This window comes from Podarcis gaigeae (assembly GCF_964106915.1).
Source record: "Podarcis gaigeae genome assembly, chromosome: 4".
Taxonomy (NCBI): domain Eukaryota; kingdom Metazoa; phylum Chordata; class Lepidosauria; order Squamata; family Lacertidae; genus Podarcis; species Podarcis gaigeae.
Genome location: NC_139677.1, coordinates 87,288,479 through 87,312,980, shown reverse-complemented (window position 1 = coordinate 87,312,980; position 24,502 = coordinate 87,288,479). Strand labels below are relative to the sequence as shown.

At 42.4% G+C, this 24,502-nt stretch overlaps 1 protein-coding gene and 1 long non-coding RNA gene across 2 annotated transcripts in view; one reads left to right on the top strand and one right to left on the bottom strand.

Annotated features, from left to right (window-relative positions):
* The window catches only part of PDGFD (platelet derived growth factor D), a 143,668-nt gene that overhangs the window by 49,872 nt on the left and 69,294 nt on the right, over positions 1-24,502 (bottom strand). Inside the window, exon 2 of the mRNA XM_083737124.1 lies at positions 1,941-2,145. Within this exon, the coding sequence (XP_083593250.1) occupies positions 1,941-2,145 (205 nt within the window). The remainder of the gene's footprint in view (positions 1-1,940; positions 2,146-24,502) is intronic.
* On the top strand, positions 10,233-10,591 carry LOC310842717. Its single transcript, XR_014563319.1, has 2 exons — positions 10,233-10,327; positions 10,422-10,591. It is a non-coding gene; the product is annotated as an uncharacterized lncRNA (long non-coding RNA).

Sequence of the window (24,502 nt, the reverse complement as noted above, 5' to 3'; positions counted from 1 at the left end):
AAGAAGATGATGATGATGATGATGCTGTTAAATAATAAAATGGGCCTATATTTGGGCTGGAATCAGATGGGGCCTTGCCCCAGCATGGAAGTATCTTGGCTCCCACCATTCGCTCCAGCAACTAACAAGGTGGCTGAGGGTGGTCTCCTTTGCCGCTGCCGCCACTGCTCCAGTCTCTTTACCATGCTGTCTGTCACTCCCAACATCTAGAGGGCCAGAAAGGCTCTCAACTGCTACATTGCTGGCTTGGAGGAAGGTGGAGCCATAACTCTCTAATGGTTAACTACAGTTATAAAATGGGCTGGCCAATTAGGTATTAGACTACTGCTGTGGAAGCTTGTTTCAGCATTACCAGCCACCAATCACTGACTGCTCTGGACAGCAATGTGGCAAAGCAGAGTAGCCACAACCTGATACTTCATAGCTTTAGACACTTTAAAAATCCTAGTGTGGTAGCATGTAGATCTGTCTGGAAAGCCTGTCAAGGGGAAGTTTAGGCATGCCTCTCTCCTTGGCGATAAGCCTCCCAATCCCAAACAGGACTTTGTGGGTTATTTATGACGGGCTGAAATTCATCCATATGCTTTGAATACTCTGCGGAAGCAAAAGAGCTATAAAGCAGCCGGTGCAGCTAGGAATATGACTCCTTTGTGAGCCCAAATGAGCCCAAATTGTATCGTTATTCAAAATAAACATTAAAAAGAACAAACTCTGCATAAGGGCAAGCAGCCTAGTCAAACAGCTGACTATTCCACAGCCTATCCCTTCCCATTCCTTTCTTGACTACTCTACAGAGATAAAAATGTATTGGATGCTGTCCAGAGTTTTCCGTAGCCTGGATGAAGGCCCCAACTTCATACCTTAGAGCAGTGGTTCTCAAACTGTGGGTCCCCAGATGTTGTTGGACAACAACTCCCATCATCCCTCAGCTTTGGCCTTGCTAGCTAGGGGTGATGGGAGTTGTAGTCCAACAACATCTGGGGACCAACAGGTTGAGAAAGGCTGCCTTAGAGGGAATAGTATCAGTCTGACTATGATCCTTGAACTCCTAAAACAAGGGTAGCCAACACAGCATCATGACATTTTTGCAGTCACTTAAATCAGGGATCGCCAACATGTCCTCCAGATCTTGTTAGACTCCAGCTCCAATAAGTCCCAGCAAGCACAGTCAATCATCAGGGGTGATGGGAGCTGAGGTCCATCAACATTTTGAGGGCACCAAGTTGGGTACCCGAAGTGGGGTAAATCCAACTGCTTGGGACAAGGAAGCCTCCTGTGATAGTATGGATGTTTGGTGTATGGAGCCATATTGCTCAAGTGAAACAGAGTTCCCACAAGCTCCCTAAATGTACCAGGCAGGAAGCTGAGACCATATAACACCAGTCCTGAAAGACCTATATTGGCTCCCAGTACATTTCCGAGCACAATTCAAAGTGTTGGTGCTGACCTTGAAAGCCCTAAACGGCCTCGGTCCTGTATACCTGAAGGAGTGTCTCCACCCCCATCGTTCAGCCCAGACACTGAGGTCCAGCTCTGAGGGCCTTCTGGTGGTTCCCTCACTGTGAGAAGTGAGGTTACAGGGAACCAGGCATAGGGCCTTCTCAGTAGTGGCGCACGCCCTGTGGAATGCCCTTCCACCAGATGTCAAGGAAATAAACAACTATCTGACTTTTAGAATACATCTGAAGGCAGCCCTGTTTAGGGAAGTTTTTAAAGTTTCATGTTTTATCGTGTTTTTAATATTCTGTTGGGAGCCACCCAGAGGGACTGGGAAAATCCAGCCAGATGGGTGGGGTAATAATAATAATAATAATAATAATAATAATAATAATAATAATAATAATAATTTGTTTTTAATTATTTTTGCCTTGTTTTTCTCTTTGTGTTGATGCCATTAACGCTTCACGACTGTCCCCTCCATGCACTCTCACACAACCCACCTGCAGATATCATTCTCTGGCTCCTCCAGTCCAAATTGATTATCAAACACCAGCTGTATCCTTGCATTCTCTGGTGAAAGCAGCCTCCACATCAGTAACAAGTTCCTGGGATAGTTGTGAGGAAAGCGAGGGCTGTGGATCTCCCCACTGCGCAAGACGCGGATGGTCTCTTCCTTCCGGTACAAGGCTGTGAGGTGATTGCTCTCTGTTAGTAGAGATTAGGATGTAGTTCAGGAGGGGAAATCAGCAAAGCAACATTATTTACATTTACAGAACGCTAACAGTTTCGTACCCAGTGCTACTCAAGAATTCTAAGAAACAAAACATTGGTGCACTTTTGAAACCAGTGCTTAGAATCAGTGCAATTTTGGAAGCTGTCATCTGCCTTACATGCCTTACATTCAATCCCTGGTATCTCCTGGTAGGCCTGGGAGAAACTCCTGCCTGAGATCTTGGAGAGCCATTGCCAGAGCTAGATGGGCCAATGGTGTGATTGGATATAAGACAGCTTCCTGTGTTCCTCTCATTCAAAACAAATGAAATACTACTCCTTCATTTCAAGGAAACATGCAAAACTTCATTATGATATCTTAAGAGGTGGCCAAATGCACAGTCAACACAACCACAACTTTCCAAAATATATAGTAGATGGATTGCACAAAAAGCTTGTATGACAGCCTTTTATACTGAGTCAGAGCATTGGCTCATCTGTTGGGATGCAAGCATCTATCCACCTTGTTCTCTTGGTTTCTCATTTCTTCAGACTTAAATTCAGGTTTCCATATCTAGCAACAATTTGAGATTTACTGTCATTTTCTCCAAAAACAAAACAAAACATTTTAGTTTAATTTTCTCCCAAAAACACATTTTTATATGCAATTTTATATAATGCACACATTTTTGCAAGAAATTTTCCCATATATAGCATTTTTGAATGATATTTTTACTAACATTTTAATGCACCACTTTCCCCTAATATATACATATTTGTTTGTTTGGAGAACTTGCATTGCAAGATTTGGATTACAGTGGTACCATGGTTTATGAAGTTAATCCGTTCCGGACATCCGTTCTTAAACCAAAGCGTTCTTAAACCAAGGTGTGCTTTCCTATACCAGTGGGGGACTCAGGTTACAAATGGAACACACTCAACAGGAAGCGGAACATGTTCTGCTTCCAAGGCAAAGTCACAAACCAAGACATCTACTTCCGGGTTTGCAGCGTTCTTAATCCAAGTTGTTCATAAACTAAGCTTTTCTTAAACCAAGGTACCACTGTACTGGAATAGATAAAATGCCAGTCAGTTTTAAAACCATTTAACAATTTCTAGTTGATCATCCCTAGGAAGTCTCTATTTTACATTTCTTCAGAAATGGTAAAACAAGCATGCTAACAGTTTCCAGTTCTCTCATCGCTGCCCGTAAAATTTTAGGTATGGAAAGTGCATGCTATTGAGTTGTCATATATACAAATGTCCCAGTATTTCAGTAAAAATAACCCCCAAAGTTGCAGTTCTGTGGCCACTGGGAGGGTGTCCATGGGATCTTTTACAACAAGTAAAACACAGCATTAATACTAGAACACAATATTATACAATTGAAACAATGACTTAAAACAACTTAAAATGCCAAAAATAATCTGGGTCCTAAAAATATACATCCCAAGTGTCAAAAGCCAGGCAAAGAGATGATTCGCTGGAAGGAGGCTAATGAATGTGCCAGATGTACCTCTGTGCGGAGGGAGTTCTACAATTTAGGGACTGCCACAGAGAATGTCCTCTCCTGGGCTGTCACCCCTCAAGCTTCTGAGGGCAGTGGAACAACCAAGAGGGCACCATTACAACAATAAAACACATAGAACCATCCCAAATAGAAGAGAACGGTATAAATTCTGCCAAAGGGGTGAGTCCCACAAAACAAGACAAGAAGAGGAGGAGGAGGAGTTTGGATTTGATATCCCGCTTTATCACTACCCTAAGGAGTCTCAAAGCGGCTATCAATCTCCTTTTCCCTTCCTCCCCGACAACAAACACTCTGTGAGGTGAGTGAGGCTGAGAGACTTCAGAGAAGTATGACTAGCCCAAGGTCACCCAGCAGCTGCATGTGGAGGAGCGGGGAAGCGAACCTGGTTCACCAGATTACGAGACCACTGCTCTTAACCATTACACCACACTGGTTCTCTACACCACAAGACAAGACAATTCGAGACGAGACGAGACAAGACAGCAAAGCAAAGCAAAGCAAAGCAAAGCAAAGCAAAGCAAAGCAAAGCAAAGCAAAGCAAAGCAAAGCAAAGCAAAGCAAAGCAAAGCAAAGCAAAGCAACTGTCAAAGGTCAGGGTAAAGAGACATATCTTCAGCATTCAGAGCTAGGTATACCTCTGTTGGGAGGTATGAGCTGCCACAAAAAGTTCTCTCCCAGGCCACCAGTCCCCATGCTCCTGAGGGCAACAGAGTTTTGAAGAGGAACGTCTCTTCTAATCTTAACAGCTGAGAAGTTTGGTAGGGATCAAGGCAGTCTTCCATATACTTTGGGCCTAAGAGCTCAGATGTCTACCACTCACAGAGCCTTTGATGCCTTGGTCCAACCAAAGGGGAGTGTTGGATACAAATATATCCTGGACAACACATCGCCAAACCTATGGCTATTAGAAAAGGGCTTTTCAGATACGTATACAGCATGTAAACTTAACATGACATAATTTTAGGGTGTTTATTTTTAAGTACAGTGGTACTTTGGTTATCGAACTTAATCCGTTCTGGGAGTCCGTTCGATTCCCAAAACAGTTCGAAAACCAAGGCACGGCTTCCGATTGGCTGCAGGAGTTTCCTGCACTCAAGCGGAAGCCACGTCGGATGTTTGGCTTCTGAAAAACGTTCACAAACCGGAACACTTACTTCTGGGTTTGGGCATTCAGGAGGCAATTTGTTCAGCAACTAAGCCATTCGGGAACCAGGATCTGACTGTACTATGCTAAAGCAGGACTTCGGATATGCCACATATCAGGAGGTGAGGATGTCCTTTCCTCTCCATAGCACCGTGGTTATTTATTTGTGATTACATTATCATTATGTTATGATAGAGGAACATGAACAGGGCTCTCTACAGGTTGGCAAAAGTCTTCTAGGAAGTGCTCTGAGTAGCAACGGGTGTCTGCAAAGGGGAGACAAAGCTCAGTGGGAGAGCATCTGATTTGAGTGTAAAAATTATTGATTCAGTCCCCAGCATATTCAGGTAGGGCTGGGAGAGAGACCAGACGTCACAGAACTATTTGGTCATTGTTTTAAAAACCGGCCTCACCATGAATCATTGTCTCTTTGTCCAAATTCAACTTGAAGTGTAATTCAGTTGACATCTGTCTGCTTAGTAACTTTCCACCATTACTTCCCACCATTGTTCTCAAAGCAATTAGCAACAAGGAGATAGGAACCTACTTTGTTTTTTATTTTGTTCTCAGCATGTATACCAGCTGAAGAAGCATGGGTGGAGAGCTTGCATTAAAGTGGGGTTCCCACATAGAGATGGTTCTGCATTTTTTCCCTTTCAGACTGTTGGGTGAATCTTCACATTACAATCAGCTTGTCACTGGGGCTTGCACAGAGCTGGGTCATGCACTCTGCAAGCTCCAATTCATTTCCCTGCAAGTAAAACCTCAGCTCTCTGGTGACAATGGAGGAGTGTGCCTTTGGGGGTGAAGTCAAACTGCTGGAAGGTTACAGCACCTGCTGTGGCTGTAGAGAGACATGTTCTGTTGCAGCTGGGGCAGATGAAGGCGTTCGTTTGTTCTGCTGCAGATGCACCAGGACGTTTCTGCTGTAGCAGTTGCACAATGTTATATGACAGCTGCTAGATGTTATATTATTTTAAATTGTGTTGTTACAGGCACAGCACTGACCACCTGAATGAAACCATTGGACCACAGGTGGTCCCCAGTCCCCAGTTTGGGTTAGAGACTCCGCTAACCTGGAAATAGTACCTCGGGTTAAGAACTTTACCTCAGGATAAGAACAGAAATCACAGAGCAATGGATCCAAACTACAAGAAAGAAGATTCCACCTAAACATTAGGAAGAACTTCCTGACAGTAAGAGCTGTTCGACAGTGGAATTTGCTGCCAAGGAGTGTGGTGGAGTCTCCTTCTTTGGAGGTCTTTAAGCAGAGGCTTGACAACCATATGTCAGGAGTGCTCTGATGGTGTTTCCTGCTTGGCAGGGGGTTGGACTCAATGGCCCTTGGGGTCTCTTCCAACACTATGATTCTATGATTCTATGTGCCGGCGGCATGGCGGCAGTGGGAGGCCCCATTAGCTAAAGTGGTACCTCAGGTTAAGAATGGTTTCAGGTTAAGAACGGACCTCCAGAACGAATTAAGTTCATAACCAGAGATACCACTGTATATTTTATTCATTCTTAGCGATGGTTTGAAAACAGAAGTACAAATACGTTTTGAATGTTTGTATTATATATCCATCTACCTATCGGGGACAGATTTGCTCCTTCTGCAACTTTTATTGACAGGACAAGAATAAATTATGAGGAGGAACCTTTGACTGAGCGAGGCTTTTGAATCATTGATGGTTAGGAGGGAAATGAAGTGAATTTTAGGTCAAAACTCAGAGCTCTTGTTCAGATCCACTTAGAAATACAAACATAACTATTTCTTCTCTTCCCCTGGGCTGTATTCCACTAGGTGGGTGGCTGCTGATATCCACATCCATCAAATTCTACATTAGAAATGTATGTCAGCAGTCCATCAACTACCCCTCTAGAGAGCGAATAACTCTATCTGCAAAAACAGCTTGAAAAATATATATGACAGGAGCCCAAGCGCTTGTCATAATGACTTTTTTTTTTAGAAAAGTGATTAAGCTGCATCATTTTATAGACCCTCAATCTGCTGTCCACTTTGTATTCCCCACTAGAAATTTCCTAAAGTGAAATCTATCCACTTATGATTAAATAAAAAAGAGTCTCCATCAGCCACTTAAAGTGAATCACAGAGGTGGTCTGCATGAAGCAAGCAGACATGTAAAATCTGGCATCTCTTTAATGTAGGTAGAAGTACAGCAGGGGTATGGGCTTAATCACACATATCCCATAGCTGTATCTAAGTACTTCAAATGGACACATTAGATTTTATATGCCTGCTATTCTCTGCACTTAACAAATGATCTGTATACTTTGGTATCTGAGCAAAGACTGTGCTAGGTTCTGGCCAAATCCCAGATCACAAACTGAATAGAGCTGATTTTTGTTAACCTGGGATTTGGCTGGATTGAGTCAAAGCAGCACCACATCACCTCGGGTTGGGTCAAGTCCACCCAGAGCGATCCTGCCTTACTTTTCCTGCAAGCGGACCCATTCCATTGACTGGCATGAAACTACTGAATTTGCTGCTCATTTAGAGCAGCTATATAACAACCTTAGGTAAAGGGACTTCTGACCATTAGGTTCAGTCATGGCCGACTCTGGGGTTACAGCACTCATCTCGCTTTATTGGCCGAGGGAGCCGGCGTACAGCTTCCGGGTCATGTGGCCAGCATGACTAAGCCGCTTCTGGTGCAACGCATGGAAACGCTGTTTACCTTCCTGCCGGAGCGGTACCTATTTATCTACTTGCAATTTGATGTGCTTTCAAACTGCTAGGTTGGCAGGAGCAGGGTCCGCGCAACAGGAGCTCACCCCGTCATGGGGATTCGAACCGCCAACCTTCTGATTGGCAAGTCCTAGGCTCTGTGGCTTAACCCACAGCGCCACACTTATCTCTTGCTAATTTCACGTTCTCTGTTAGGCAAGCATTCTCTGTTTTTCAAGCTGAAATATTCCCCTCACCAACCTATTCTTTAGGTACATTTACACTTGAGATCCTAACCCGCTGCGAAGAGACTGCCAGAGGCAATATGGTTTTAATTGAGCCTCATAATGCTTTGGGAAAGAAAGATGATGTGAGTTTAATCCAGGAAGCTAATAAAGGAAGGCACGCTAGCATTCTCCGACCACATGCGCGATAAGCACAGCGCCACCCTTTTCATCTTTCGGCAAAGGAAGATTTGCACTGTGCTCTGAGATTCCCGAACGCATCAAACTCAGGTCAGTGCTGGAAAACACAATGCCTTGACAGAATCCCACAAAACCTGAGTCTAACTTTTGAATAATGCATATGTGCAAGGGATAAGAAATAAACATGACATACGGAGGCGTTGAAAGAAGAGTCTCAGTGTTTCATTTCTACTCAGAAGTACCTTAGTGCTTTCATTTCTTTTTCATTCCCCCCTCTGGAACTTGTGGGAAATGAAGAGTAATTGTTTATGAGAAAGACATTTACGGCAGTGTTAGGAAGCTCGCTGGAGAGGAGGGCAATAGTGGTCAAAGCAAAATGGGAAGATAATGGTCCATTGAATAACCTTAATATTGCACATTCTCCCCCTCTGTCTTCTTTCTTTCTTTCTTTCTTTCTTTCTTTCTTTCTTTTGCACAAGTAAGAAGGAAAAGGAAACATGATTTTGCTGGAAATGGTAGCACCATTAATCGTGCTGGGATGGGAGCCATTACTAATGTTTTGTTTGCTAAGGCTCCTCTTGCAATTCCCAGTTAAAAAGAATTCCAGGGTTAAAATGCTTAGAACATGGAAGTCCTTTGTACTGGCCACCTGAAATTTGACTGGTCTGATGCCTTGATGGAATAGCAGAATTCCTCAATGCTTGCTCTCTGACCAAGTTGGTGATTCTTGCATACAAGGCCTTTAAGAACTTGGATTCAGAATACCTCAAGGACTACCAAATCCCTTATATCCCTGCCCAATGACAGAGGTATCTGCAGGAGTCACCATTTGTGGTCCTCCATGGCTCAGATGAATGGCGTGTATACAGCAGGAGCCTTGCATTTAGCATTGTGCGCCCAATTTTACAGAATTCCCCTGCAATCAAGCATAATATACAACACCCAGCATAAAATCAATAATTTAATACCAGAAAATAAAATTTGTTCAGGGAAACTGATGTACTATAAAAAAGGCACAAATAAAACCACAAATTAACACCAGCTGAGCATGCCACTGCCCTTTGCTCAAATGGATAATCACAAGACAACTTATCCATTGCCTTTAACAACTCAGAAACTTTCAGTGTAACCCTGTTCATGTCAGCTCAGCGGCTATGTGGAAATAAGACTAACGCCTAATACAATTTTGGAGATAAAGCAGCAGCAGAGATGGAAATAAGTGAAAGATGACGAGCAAAAAACTATTCCGTGTTGTTGAATGTCATCCAAGTAATATGTTGTAGTTGGTAACAGAAGTGTTATTTTAGGGAGATGGTTGGCATAGAAATCGGAACACATGCACTCCACCCAAAGACATCCAGAATGTTCAACGGCGCACTTTATTAAAAGGGAATTTTGTCAAGGAGCTGCCACAGAAATACATCTGCTTCCCACAAAAGAACACACACAGAGCAGAAGGAAGACAGTAAATCTACTTGTTTTGGCCTCATTACTTGAAAAGCATGACCGGGTCTTAAAAATGAATTAAAAGAAAGAGGTTCAATTATAAGGCCAAAAACCACAGGCCACATAAGGTCAAAGAAAGCCCCCAAACTTCCCAACTGAAGCCCCAACAGCATACCCTCCAAGTGTCCTGATTTTCCAGGGACAGCCCCGGAATTACAAAAGCCATTCTAGCTTCTAATTTGATCCCAGAATTGTCCCTATTTCCCCTGCCAGTGCTGCCAGTGCCGAGCTCCTAGACCATTTTCACAGCCAAAGTATCCCCAAGGACAATGGTTTGTTAAGTGTGCTGACCTCACAGACCTATGACCTCACAAGCACTACAGTTCCCAGGATTCTCCATGACATAAATGTGCTCTAAATGGAGGTGTGGATGCAACCAAAGTAAGACGGAACTTCCAGTCCAGGTGATTTCTGGACATAGAATGGGAGGAGGAGACACCATCTTATACTTCCCAAAACGTCTTGGACACAGAACATGAACCCATAGCTGTAAACATACAGATTTGAAAATAAGGGATCAGCAGCCAAAATAAGGGATCAACAATTACTTTGATAAAATACATATTTTGTTGCGTGCAAATGGCTTTAGATACCTATTAGGTCCAGAAATTACCATATAGAATATATTCAACACGAAAACAGCAACAATTTGTTGTTGACAAAGCACAGCTAAAGGGCCCCATTACCTTCAGTAGCTTATTTAAGGGACATCATCAATAAGGGACAGCAGCAGGACATGGCGCTGGGATAAGGGACTCTCCCACAAATAAGGGACGCTTGACAGCTATGCATGAGCCCCATACTGGGGTGTGTGTGTGTGATTCATGTTATTATTGTGTGTTTTTACAACAGAAACATTAACTTCTCCTGCTGTGTTCTTCCAGGTGCACCCTGCTTTTTCCTCAAGACCTTCCATATTTGTTTCACCCATTACACACCTACACCTGTCAACATCACATGCTGCTGTTGTTATTGCAGATAAGCTCCCCACCCCCCTTCATTTTCCTCAGCTTGGCAGCTGGCAAGATCTAACCAGTTACGTCCAAAGAGTTCCAAAGCGAAGGAGAGAAAAGCATTTTTGAACCGAAGCCACAGAACAGTTCATTTTCGGGTCGAGGCATGCAAAATAAACTGAATTTGTACAGCTAGTTCTGTTGGCCCCAGCCCCTCCCCCACCCATCCAATTTTCCCATAGTAAGCAGGATTCTTTTTTCTTTTTTCCTTTGGTTACGCTCAGGACTCTATAAATCAGAAAGAATGTAGACAGATTGCATAGGGGCTGTGCTTCGTGGCCAACAGTGCAAATTACATCACTGCATCAAGCTTTCGGGAAATACGGAGTGATCTGAAACTGCAGAACTATTTCCCTTGGTAAAATGGTATGTTTGTTCGCGTGTGTGACTCTAAACAATTGCATGAATCAAAGCCACTGAACGCTGTGTTTCATCACTATCCTCTTCTGAGGAAAAGGATCTCCCATAGTGCCAGGAAGCCTAGTAATTCATGCCCTTCCTTTTAAAGATAGCTGTTTACACCGTGACCCTCATTGAACGCAAGAGTAGCTGCTCTAATGGAAGTTGGCGTGTTACCTGTCTCAAGTTTGCTTGAGTAGATTTCCCTCCATCACACAGAGCCATTGCTGGTGAATTGTGGGGTCTGGCAAGGTTCATGGAGTGGAGCTATTGGCAGAACCTGGACCAGGTAACACAGAACATAAGAGGAGCCAGAGGCCCACCGAGTCCAGCATCCTCTTTTCACAGAACCCTGCCATGCTAAGTTTCCACATGCAGAAAAAAGATTTGTTGTTGCGAAACATTCCAAAATGGTTAAGTCCCATCTGAATTCTTTCTGGTACAGCCCAGACAGCAGCATGCAGTTTTATTGTGGCTTCCTAGTACAGTGGTACCTCGGGTTACATACGCTTCAGGTTACATACGCTTCAGCTTACAGACTCTGCTAACCCAGAAATAGTACCTCGGGTTAAGAACTTTGCTTCAGGATGAGAACAGAAATCGTGCTCCGGTGGCACGGCGGCAGCGGGAGGCCCCATTAGCTAAAGTGGTGCTTCAGGTTAAGAACAGTTTCAGGTTAAGAACAGACCTCCGAAACGAATTAAGTACTCAACCCGAGGTACCACTGTATTGATTTTTTTTTAATTAAACAATTTAAATAAGATGATGAAGAAGAAGAAGAAGATGATGCTGTTAAATACCTCAATTAAATACCTCAATTATTCCATCTAAACAAACAAACAAACAAACAAACAAACAAGGTAACCTATATTCTACAGGATGTGGACCTTTCTCATATGCCTCATTCTGGCTGTTGCATGCTATTGTAAGACCTAGTAGTTCATCCTCTGGTGACTTCTTCCTTTAGTCAAAACACATTGGTGATGTAAAAGCTGAGCGCCACATGACAAATCCTTAAGGATTTGCAGGCTTAAGTCTCAGCGTCCTTGAAGGAAACTCTTGCATTCTTCCAACTTCATCCATGGAGATGGTAGCCTTCTTCAGGCATTCTTTATGCATGGGAAGTAAAGGTAAAAGGTAAAGGACCCCTGGACGGTTAAGTCAAAGGTGATTATGGGGTTGCGGCGCTCATCTCGCTTTCAGGTCGAGGGAGCCAGCTTTCTGGGTCATGTGGCCAGCATGACTGAACCGCTTCTGGTGCAACGGGACACCGTGACAAGTTCCAGAGCGCATGGAAATGCTGTTTACCTTCCCGCCGCAGCGGTACCTATTTATCTACTTGCACTGGCGTGCTTTTGAACTGCTAGGTTGGCAGGAGCTGGGACAGAGTTCACCTCATCGCGCGGATTCGAACTGCTGACCTTCCGATCAGCAAGCCCCAAAGGCTCAGTAGTTTAGACCACAGCGCCACCCACATCCCACCGAAAGTAACCTTACATGCATAAGTGCATTCACTTGGCCCCTGTTGCAGCTGTAGCTACATTTCAATTTGTGGTGGTGGGTGGGAGGAACCTTGTGAAGTGGGCAGTCTCTTTTATTTTAATAGTGCCCTGCACAAAATAATAATAATAATAATAATAATAATAATAATAATAATAATAATAATAATAATTTATTTATACCTTGCCCATCTGGCTGGGTTTCCCCAAAACAAAAACATTTTGCTGTTCCTCACTGCAAGTTGGAAGACTTAATCCACTCTGGAGGACCTGCTGTGCTTGCAAATTTCATCCACTTTCATGAATATATATATAGAGAGAGAGAGAGCGCGTGCACACACCATCCTTAGGCGGGATCTACACATATATGAAAAACACTATTAAAAAACGCTATAAAATTTGGCTCCCAATGCAATTTACCATTCACAGCGGATCACTGCTCTACAGCACCCTCTGGTGCCATATTTATACAACGCATTTTTAATGTTATCATTGACCAGTGTAGCTGAGTCCTTATATTCCCCATTGTAATGCATGAGGCAGGGGAACACAGTGCTTTGTTTTTAACAGGGCATGACCTATTTATAACTAAGTCCTCTTGAATTCAGTGGGACTTACCCACACTAACATATCCCAAATAACAAGTTGAACTAGAAAGCCCCAAACTGCAAACTCAAGTGAGCTACTTCCCAAAGCTACAGATATGAAGTCGGATCCCGTGGTCCAGGCACACTGTGACTGTTTTCATTACTGCATGGAACTTATCCTGTTTTCTCATGGCAAAGCAATGTCTCTAAGCTTGCGTGGGAAAAGCTTGTTGCTGCTTTCTTTCTTAGAATTAAAATAAGATCTGTACCTTCTCTTCCCCTCGAACCATGATTTAGCTCACAGTTAATTATCACCACTTGGTGTGTCTCTATTCTCAACCAAGAGAGATGGCTTAGCTGGAATGCCATGTTTGTATTACATGAGGCTGTGTTCACAGTTGCCCCAGAACCTCTGGGATGTTCTGTGTGTGTGTGGGGGGGGACACATAATTAAATAAAGAACAATGATTTTGCTATGTAACAGGCATCTTTTCTATATGGCTTGCAATACGGCTTTCATTCATTGGGAGATCAACCCTGTTATTATGTATATTTTGAAAAACATTTCTCTAGTGCAGTGCCACAGCACTGGGAAAAGCAATTTGCGATGCGCTCATACAGAAATCCCAAGCGGCTGTGCAGCTGTTTTGAATTTCAAGACTAAATTAAGAACCAAAGTTTGTTTATTACTATTATTAGTATATCCATGCATTTTCACAGTGTGAATGGAGGGAGGTCAAGAATCACTGCTGTGAATTGTTTTCTCCAACCTGTGTAAAGAGAAATCAGCCCTTTACTTGTTTTTATTTAAGTTAATCAAGAACTCTGGCTGCATGCTGCTTCCATAGCAGACTTTATTCTGTGTCTTTGCCTGCCTCCTGGAGTATAGCTTTGGCTCCTGAATGACCTTTTCAGAAGATTAAAGAACCTGTGTTTTCCTTTTTCCTTTAGCACTATGCTCATGGCTGCAGTCCAGCAGTGGTAACACAATATCCCATCTCTGCCCAGTATAGATTAACCGTCTTCAGATTAACTGTCTTCAGCTGCCCAGTCTTAAGAAAACTTTTCCATATCAGCTGGTGTGCCAAGTACGGATGGAAGAATTTGTCCAGTTATGGCTTTTCTCCATTTCTCCGTTTCCCAGTCTTCAGCTCAGCTCACCAAATCAGTTTTCAAAGCCTACCCCAAAATCCACACACATCTCCATGTGTGTTTCTTCCAATATACCCCTTCTCATGCAATTTTGCCTAGTAGGAACATTTTCGCAAGCAATTTCCCCATATACAATACATTTTAATGCTTAAAAATAAACAAATGCACACATTTTTGTACTCATTTTTTTTGTTCAAAAACTGCATGATGGAATTTGGGGAACTGTCAGTTTCCAAGGATAGGTGACTTTTGGGTCATGCATTGTTTGGGAATCTCACTGTGTGACCAGTCACTCTCTCTCGGCCTAACCTACCTCATAAAGCTGTTGTCTAAATGAGGAGGTGGAGAACTATGTATACAACCTTGAGCTCCTCGGAGAAAGGGTAAAATATAAATGATGATGATGATGATGATGATAAAGTGAATCATGTTTCAAGGCCCCATTGCTCCCTAAGCGATGAATAGCCAGGCAAGACAGCACTACATAATTCAGTTCTAACAAGCCACTGCTTTATTGTTTACACATAATAATAATAATATAATAATAAAATTTTATTTATATCCCACCCTCCCCAGCTGAAGTCGGGCTCAGAGCAGCTAACAACAGTAAAATAATACAACATTCTAAAATCAGTTCATTATAAAATCAGTTCAAATCAGATTAATGGCAACCATTGGGCTAGAGTTCTGTAAAGATTGCCAAAGGAGGGGGTCAGGCTGTGCCCTGGCCAAAGGCCTGGTGGAACAGCTCTGTCTTGCAGGCCCTGCAGAAAGATGTCAAGTCCTGCAGGGCCCTAGCCTTTGGTGACAGAGCATTCCACCAAATTGGAGCCACAGCCAAAAAAGCCCTGGCTCTGGTTGAGGCCAGCCTAACCTCTCTGTGGCCCGGGACCTCCAAGGTGTTTTTGTTTGAAGACTATAAGGTCCTCTGTGGGACATACCAGGAGAGGCGGTCCCGTAGGCCATGTGAATGGTTTGGCATGGGCAAATGTCCCTGGTGCAGAATTTGTGTCAGATCTATTTAGTTTAATACGTTTATATCCCACCTTTTTTCCATCATGGAAGCCAATATGGCAGACAGTGGTACCTCAGGTTACATACGCTTCAGGTTACAGACTCCGCTAACCCAGAAATAGTGCTTCAGGTTAAGAACTTTGCTTCAGGATGAGAACAGAAATCGTGCTCCGGCGGCGTAGCGGCAGCAGGAGGCCCCATTAGCTAAAGTGGTACTTCAGGTTAAGAACAGTTTCAGGTTAAGTACGGACCTCCGGAACGAATTAAGTACTTAACCTGAGTACTAACACTATATGTAGTTCTCAGGTGGTCACCCATCTAGGCACTGGCCAGACCGAAACCTGCTTAGCTTCAGCAAAGTGATAGCCCCTTGTGCCTCTAGACCATTCCATGGAAACTGAGCCAGCCATTTCCCCGTGGTTGAAAGATGATCAATTCTGGAGGAAATGCTCTTGACTTGGTACATTTTATCTCAGCTTAGCTTCTCTAAACCTTGGGGTCATTCTTTGAAAACAGCTGTTTGGCACTAGTCGAGAGACTACGGGTGCTAAAGTAAAAAACAAGAACAAAAAGCAGTCCCACAAATAAACCTCATCAACTTCTCCATGACACTTGTGGGAAGACATACACGATGGTTTCAAAAAAAAACCACGACAATTGCTTAGGTAGCCAATGCTGTGACTCCCCTGAGAAAACTTAAAAAACAAACCAAACCAACGAAACAAACCCTCAAGGATATCTGGATATGCAGCTTGCTGGGAAGATGCCCAACAGATGGTCTCCAAAATTAATTATAAAGATACTAGGAACATCTAGACCTCCCCCAGTCAACATTAAAAGCTTTTATTGAAAGAAAAAATCCTAACAATTCAATTTAGACCACCAAAAACCAAGCCAGTAAATAACAGACCAATTTTCATTTGTTTCCCTCCTTCATTTTTTAAATTACTTTTAATAAATATGAGAACTAGCCAAGGTGATGTCCTCCAATTCTTGTTGGTTTACAAATCCCATGGCCAGTGGCCAGATGCATTGAGAGCTGCAGCCTAATCAGATCAGGAAGGCATCATATTTCCTATCCCTACTTTACATGAATGTATATATGTTGTATACATTGTAGGGAACCAACCTATAAGGGGTAAAAATGTTGACTGCAACAGAGCTCTTGGACTGCAAACACTGTCTTCAAGCACTGAAACCTTTTCACAGCAAATGTCCTGTGAAAGCCATATTTTAATTTGTAGTCCATTGACCTAAATGTGTGGGAGCAGGATATCTTAAGGAACATCTGGAACCTGAGGCATGGTAAGTAGATGGAATCACAGCTCCATTGCTGAACTTCAATGCTATCAATGGCTACTTGCCATGACAGTTCTGCTCTAGTCCATGGTGACCATGAAAAGAGGATGCTGGACCAGATAGACCATTGGCTTGATCCAGCAGTGTTCTTCTCATGTTTTATGTTCTTCTGCCATGCAGCTAAGAAACCAAAATATGTTTGAAGGAGAACTTATTTGATATTCTCTCTCTCTCTCTCTCTCTCTCTCTCTCTCTCTCTCTCTCTCTCTTCCTTTCCCTCATATGAGTATTATGCCCAAAGTGGCTTGCCACGTGAGGTAGAAGGTAGAGCAACTATGCTAACTTCTCAGCAGTTGGACTGCTTTGGCTTACCAGGAGGGGCTAGATAGTGGTGAGGTCAGCATGGTGCAAACACACCAGCAGGAGCACTGAACTGGTTGTGCCAGTGCATCTACAGCACACAACCTCCTTCCCACCTCACTAGTCTGCTTCCCAATAAGCAACAGTGATTGCCTACCAAGAAGCCTTCATGGTGGTTCTCTTTCCATGGCATGCTATGACTGAGTGCCAGCAAGACGAAAATGAGATGGAGGTAGCTGCTCAGTCCATCCCTAGTGATGTATGGATCTCACTTGATAGTATCGCTGTAGCTATTATGAGGTCTAAAAAAAAGTATCCACATCACTTGGCATTTAAATTCACGGCTGTCATTTTATCTTAAATATATCCATAGATTAATCTCTTGAGGTGCTATAAATTCAGCCCACACATCCACCCACCTGTAGTGAAATGGAAACTGACAACAGAAGCAATGGAAATACCAGCCAAAGAACAAATATAATAACAAACTTGTGTCGATAATCAGAAATAATCCAGACACTCTTATGCTCAGGTGACAGTGAGGAGCGGAGAGCTGGTGTCCAAAAGATCATTGACTTGAGTGGTGGAGATGATGACACACTTGGGAGTATTTCTGTATGTGTGAGGAAGACATCTTGCACCAGCCCCTTTGCATAATTCCTGTTGGAACTGATAGATTGGTCTGATGGGGTATATGAACCTCCTTTGGGGAGACCCAGCCCACTAATATATTTATTGGAGGGGCTGAAGGACCTTATCCCCTAGGAGTTGGTTCCTATGCTCCAGAGGAAGTAAAGAAGTTTTCTGATGGGCCCATGTAAGTCCCACAGTGGCCCTGTCATGCTTAGTCTATAAAGAGGTGTGTGAAACAAGTCACAGAGGCTGTAGACAGGGACATGAGATCTACATCAGTGGGCAAAATCAGAAGCCAAAAAGCAAGTTGGCAGCTGATATCTTAGAATGAATCAAAGCAAGGTTCAGTGGAACATCTTGTTTAAATTTCTCTAATTGTTTTCATTTCTTTGATGTCATTACTTTTTAATGTTGTTTTATGATTACAAGGTAACATTGTATGCTTAGCAGGGTATGTTTTACGTAGAGAAAACTAAATTAAATTACCTAGCATTTTCAGAAGGTAAAATTAAAATTGTTCGGTTTTCTGAGATAACTTTATGTGCATTTTAATCAAACATAGATTTACCAAGCTGAATGTTGCCCAGTCACAAAAATTATAGCAGATTTGAATTCCTTACACTATCATCAATGCAGCACTGCTCATTGCGTTGGCGAGCCACCTTACCAGAAAACTCAATGCCAAACGTTTCTCACCTTCAGTGGGAATTGTGGAAGCAAGAAAGGACATATTCCAGGTAACCAACTTGACCCAGTTATTCTTCTCCCATCCTGTTATTATCTAATATTTTTCTATCAGCAGTGTGCCCATGGTTATTCTTTGGCTTTCCATATTAAACAGTCTCTTCGGGTAGCTAACCGTGCATCTTAAAAACCACATAAATACAAGAAGATACTTGCGCAAGGGAGTTAAATCTCTTGCGTTGTAATTCTTCAGACTTAAAAAGTGCTTAACTTTGGCTGGGTCATGCCAGGAGCACCTGGCAGGGAGGGGGTGCAGTACACACCTGTCCTCCCGGCACCACCATCACCATGGCTTACTGGGAGAGAGGTGAAGGGGTGAAGAGGTGGGGATGTTGGCACTGTGAGGACATGCCAGCAGAACTAACCCCTGTGTTGCGAAATATGAGTCAGCAATATCAAAAGCAAGACGATGGCCAGAAACAATAACATTGTGAACAACTTTATGGAATAATTCAAAACATCAAAATTAACAAACTGAAGTCTCTGAAAGTCTCTGAAAGTCCTTAAATGAATCACTGTCCCAGACCTTAACTGGAGGAGAGCAAGCTGTGAAGCTTTGTATAATCAGCAAATGTCCAGTTCTGATGCCCAACTCTGAACTCTGCTGAACTGTGTTTCCAGATAGCAACTACTGTTTCGTTGAATTCTTCATCAGCCAATTAGTTCAACACTCGTAAGTAGACAGATATGTAATTGCTTCATTAACTGAAAATAAAATATTCAAACGATGACCTGCACATGCATAACAACAACTTCAAATAGTGTAGAAATTATAAACTGTAACATAAAAAAGTTACATACCCAAACTTTTTTCGAATAGATATAATATACATGAGAATGAAAAATACTCTGGAACAGTGCTCATGCAATTATGTAATCACTGTTACTAACAACATTTTTTGAAAAATATATATAGCCAACCCCACTGTTCAGCAGAGTTCAGAGTTGGACATCAGAATTCAACATTTGCTGATTATACAAAGCTTCACAGCTTGCCTCCATCCGGCACCGTGATTCATTTAAGGACTTTCAGAGACTTTCAGAGACTTCTGTTTGTTAGTTTTGATGTTTTGAATTATTCCATAAAGTTTTTCACATTGTAATTGTTTCTGGCCATCGTGTTGCTTTTGATATTGCTGAGCAGAAGTAACCCAGCATTGCTGGTGGTGCAACTCTACAGTGGCAATATCCCACCACCTTGTCTCTATCCCTGCTGCTAAGCCGCTGTGATGCTGTTGCCGGGAAGATAGGTATATGATGCCCCCCGCTTTCCTATTGGCTGCCCCTGGAGTGATCCATCCAAAATTAAGCACTTTTCAGCTTGACAAATTACAATGGGAAATATTTACCTAAGTGCTCAACTCTTCATTGCAATCAGTGGAAGGAAAAGTGCTTAATTATGACTAGCTCTCCTGGAGAATAATGACATGTTGCGTGAACCATGAGAAGGGGCAAGAGCTCCATGCATGCTAAACCCTTTTTAAAGTGCTTGGTTTCCCCCAAAGAATTCTGGGAACAGTAGTTTGTTAAGAGTGCCGGGAAATTGTAGCTCTGTGAGGGCAAACTACGGTTCCCAGCATTCTTTGGAGGAACCCATGAGTTTAAAACGTATGGTGCAGATCATTTCTGTTGTGTGTGTTTTCCCTCTTTTCTACTGAGTGTTTGAAATGTGTATATTGGCATGGGAGTTTTAATATAAAGTGATTAATAAGGTTTTCGTTAAGAAAACAAAGAAAACAGATTTTGTGCTGGCCCGCTGGCTCCTAAGATCATGCCACAAGTTGATTATTTCATTTCCCACTGGCCAATAAAGTACAAAGTACACAGAACAAATGTGCTACAACATTAACAACAAAAATGTGTGGCCAGATGCTACTAATTAAGAGAATAAACTCCATCACATTCCTGCCTAAAATAAAATATTCTCATACATCTCCAGCATAATTTTAGGGACAATGAAAACACTTCCTTGTATTTTGATCAAGGAAGACCAAAAAATACAAAAACTTGACACTTCAGTCTTGCCAAGTTTAATCTTCTGCCTCCACATTTTTCTAAACAAAAGTTAAAATAGATGTTTTACGTGAAGAAAAAAGAGACGGGTTTAGCTTGATAGAAAATAGACAAAACCAGGATATATAAGAGATTTGATGTGTAATCACTTCCTGCTGGTGCTTATTGTGCTGAGGAAAATTGGCTGTTGGGTGATGTGGGAATCAGAAGGTGCATTTTAACAATTAACTAGATTTTGGAAAAATCTGCTTGGATTCCTCCCCCCCCCCCCGCCACCCTGGATTAAACAACCATGTTCAGATTCCATTCAGAAAGCTCAGTCTATTAAAAGTCTTGACAGGTATTCCTATTTACCAACAAGAAGAAAAAGTCTGATCCACATTTATGCAGCATATTCCATTTCTTCACAATTGCAACCCTGTCAGTTTGCATTTCTTAGTACAGAAAGTATTGATCTTTCCTACTCTGATGAATTCAAGAGGGTTCTGGAAGCTTCTGGGTGTGAAAGAAACAAGCAGAAGGTTCATGATGTTTGGGTTATTCCTTCAGAGAAGCTGAGAAGCTTAAACTGTTTCTCTTATCTCTTTCTGTAAAGGTCATGTTGACTATATAAGTAGGGCCAGAAGGAGCCTGGGATTCACTATCTCTTTCTGTCTCTCTTCCTTCTGGTGTGGTGTTCTGTACATAGTATGCTTAGTATTAAGGTTTAGACTTTTTATAAGTTACTGTAAGTTTAAGTTAAGTCTGTTGCAACTGAATTTCTTATGGACAGTGCCAGTCCTGAATGTATTGGTTTTGTGACCATTATGCTCATTTGCCTTCGGTAGCTCTGCTGGATGAAATATAATTGCCTCTGGTCTACTTTTTGGGAATCCTGCAACGTGTTTAAGTTTTTACTCTGAAAACTATACATCGAAGTTCTGCTCAGGATCACTATTGAGTAGAATTCCATGATCTCTCCCCCATATATATCCACTTCTTGGATAGTGCCATTATATCATTTCATCACTAGATAGTACTAAATTTAGTTGCATCTGGGTGGAGCCAGGAGTTTCCTGTTGTCATTTTGTTCTTGTTGTTGGAGAGAGACAGCAAAGTTATTGCCTAGCTTCCAGACTTGTGCGTCCTCTATCCATTGTTCTTCAACCTTGGGTTCCCAGATGCTGTCAGACTACAACTCCTATCATCCCTGACCATTGGGCCAAACTGTCTGGAGATAACGGGAGTTGCAGTTCAACAGCATATGAGAACTTGAGGCTGAAGAAGACTGATCCCAGTCTTCTATTACATCTAAATTCAAGCATAAATACAAAACAGGTGCAACCCAATAAAGGTTAATTGATATTTAAAAAAACTCAATATACCAAAAGTTCACAACACACAGACTCAAATCCTTCCACCCACAGGCTCAAGCCTTCAAAGAGAGATAGAAAGTTTATGACACATGTGCTATACTAATGTGTATTGTGCAATACTAATGTGTATTGAAAAGGCTATTTTAATAGGTTTCATCTAGACCACCGCAGGCAGAGGTGCCAACTTCTGGAAAAGATTGTGGGGGCCCACAAGTTATCCAGACAGAAAAGTTGGGATCTTTATAGGGTTCAGTAAAACCCTACCAGCCCTTTTATGTCACCTGATACCTGCAAAGTTTGTAGCTGCAGTACTAGACGATGGCTCTCTGCAGTGATGGGTGCTTGCACCTTATTGTAGCAGAGAGAAGGTCCCTCCTTGTACAAATTTCTCTCAGTGTTACCATTTCAAGACAAATGCCAGACAACTAAAGCCCCAGTCAGGCTGGTATAAATATCATTCTGGTTAGCGAGGGATGCTGCTGAAACCCTTACCTTTGCTGTTATTCTTTCTCCGCACCTCCCACCCTGACTGAGGTTATAAAATAAATAAATAAAATGGAATGATAATTATTTGGAAAAGAGAAGAAAAAACTTAGCTGAATAAAATGAAGTGGCAATGGATATGTCTGAAGGTTCCTGTGGGACAATGCATTCTATTTTTACAGCGTAGCCTGTAATTATAAGAGGAACCACAGTGATGACCTTGAATATCGTTTGGCGTAAACTATAATTAAGTAGCTGACATCTATGCTGAATAACCACTCTGCAGCGTGATGCTAAAGTAGTGTCTATTTACACATCTCTGCACCAGTTTGCTGCCTATTGATTTGTCTGATTTAAAGAGGTACTTTCGCCCTCTCACAATCCTTTCTCTCTCTCTTAAGGTCTGACCTGCCTTCTTCAAATTCCCATTTTTTTAAATTTTGGTTTAATCAAGAATACTATATCAGCCAAATACCACTTACGCATAATCCTGCTAAATCACACTTTTGAACGCTTCCTCATGTACCAAAACAAAACGCCCACAGGTAACAAAAAAACTAGAGATCTGCATATTTTCTTAATATTGTTCTCTTTCTCTACACATGTGTGTTGAGGCAGGATCATGATGGTGAGTTCAGGGCCTTTTCCCACGATATCCCTAATGTCAATAAGCCTAATCAATACATCAAATCCATTGTCTTTTATGGCAGAGATAAATCATGCATGGGAATTGTGCATCAAAGCTATTGAATGGCCTTTCAATAGATAATTAAAAAATAAAGTACCGTCATACCTCATGTTACGTTTGCTTCATGTTACGTTCTTTCAGGTTACATCCCGCGGCAATCCAGAAGTACCAGAAAGGGTTACTTCCAGGTTTCACTGCTCGTGCATGTGCACAAGCACCAAATTGCGCCACACACCTGTGCAGATACAGCACTTCAGGTTGCAAACAGGCCTCCGGAATGAATCCCGTTCGCAACCAGACGTACCACTGTAGTCTGTTGTACAAATGGAAAGGGGTGCCAAGTAAGCTCTTCACTTGAGGTGTGATTTGATACAGGACCAGTTTTAGATTCACTTTTTATTTCTAACCAATACAAAAGAGAAATTTTCAACTATTATATCTGAGATGTTACTAGAGGTTGACCCTCCAAGGCACATATAGGATTGATGCTGTAGGTCTGACATCTTTTAAGGAGCCTTGGATAAAATTGGTGTTGGAGAAAATAAGAAGATAGCCTCCAACATTTCTCTGATGATAATAAGTACATCCTATTCAATAATAATAATAATAATAATTGTCCCAGCCACTCTGGGCAGCTTCCAACACATAAAAAAATAACAAAACATTAAACACTAAACAACTTCCTTTGCTAAACAGGGCTGCCTTCTGATGCCTTCTAAAGGCATCGGAAGTTATTGGATAGTTAATTATCTCCTTGGCTCAAGGGGTTGCATGACTCCATACCCTCCAACATTTCTCTGATGAAAGCATGGGGCATCCTAAGGAAAAGTGGGACATTCCAGGATCAAATCAGAAACCGGGGTGGCTTCTATAGATCTGGGACTGTCCCTGGAATATAGCGACACTTGAAGGATCCGTAAGTACATCCCAAACCATAAGAGTGTTGGCATGCATCCAATTGGCAGGCCCCCAGCTGGCTCCAGCCCACCAGCCAGTGTGCTGGGCGAACTCCAATCCTTGGTGCAGCATAAATCTGCAACACAGGCTTTAGGAGCCTGTGCACGCTATTCAGCAGAGAAAACACTGCACAAACAGATGTGGCACGAAAGGCTGTGTGAGCATATTTACAAGCAGGTTTATTCAGCGTAGATCAGGACAAAAGGAAACATGTCTGATCTCCTTCGTGTCCAAAGCAAAACAGAAAGCTATACACAAACGGACGTTCCCAGCATGCAATGCTGGGGTGTGCTACAGACATGTGACACGCAACAGTCCCAGGTCTGTTCCTTAAGGTGGAACAGAATTCTCAACAAAGAGAACAAGAAAAGCACTGGTGGATCAGACCAATGGCTCGCCTAGTTCAACACCTTGTTCCTACAGTGGACAACTAGGTGCCTATGGGAAACACACAAGCAGAACCCGAGTGCAACAGCTCCCTGCCCACCAAGCAGCTGGTAAACAGAGGTTTACTGCCTCTGACAGTGGAAGTAGAATATAGCCATGATTGGGCAGGCATCACTGCAAGCAGCTGCTTCTCTGGTCATGTAAACTAATGGCCAATACCCCAATTCTTTAAATATTTTGCAAGCTCATAAACCTATCACAAACATTCCCAGAGGTTGAAAAAATAAATATTTAACAATATAAAGTCCACTTCCTTCCTAGTATCCCTCTTACGAGCCTACCTTTTGGCTGAAGGAGCAGTTACACTGGAATGTTATGGATTATCTCCAAAGTGCCTACAATGCCCCTGGAATGTCAATGATGCTCCAGGTCTTTTCTACTCTCTTCCTTTTGCCTGGCAGGAACAACAAACCAAT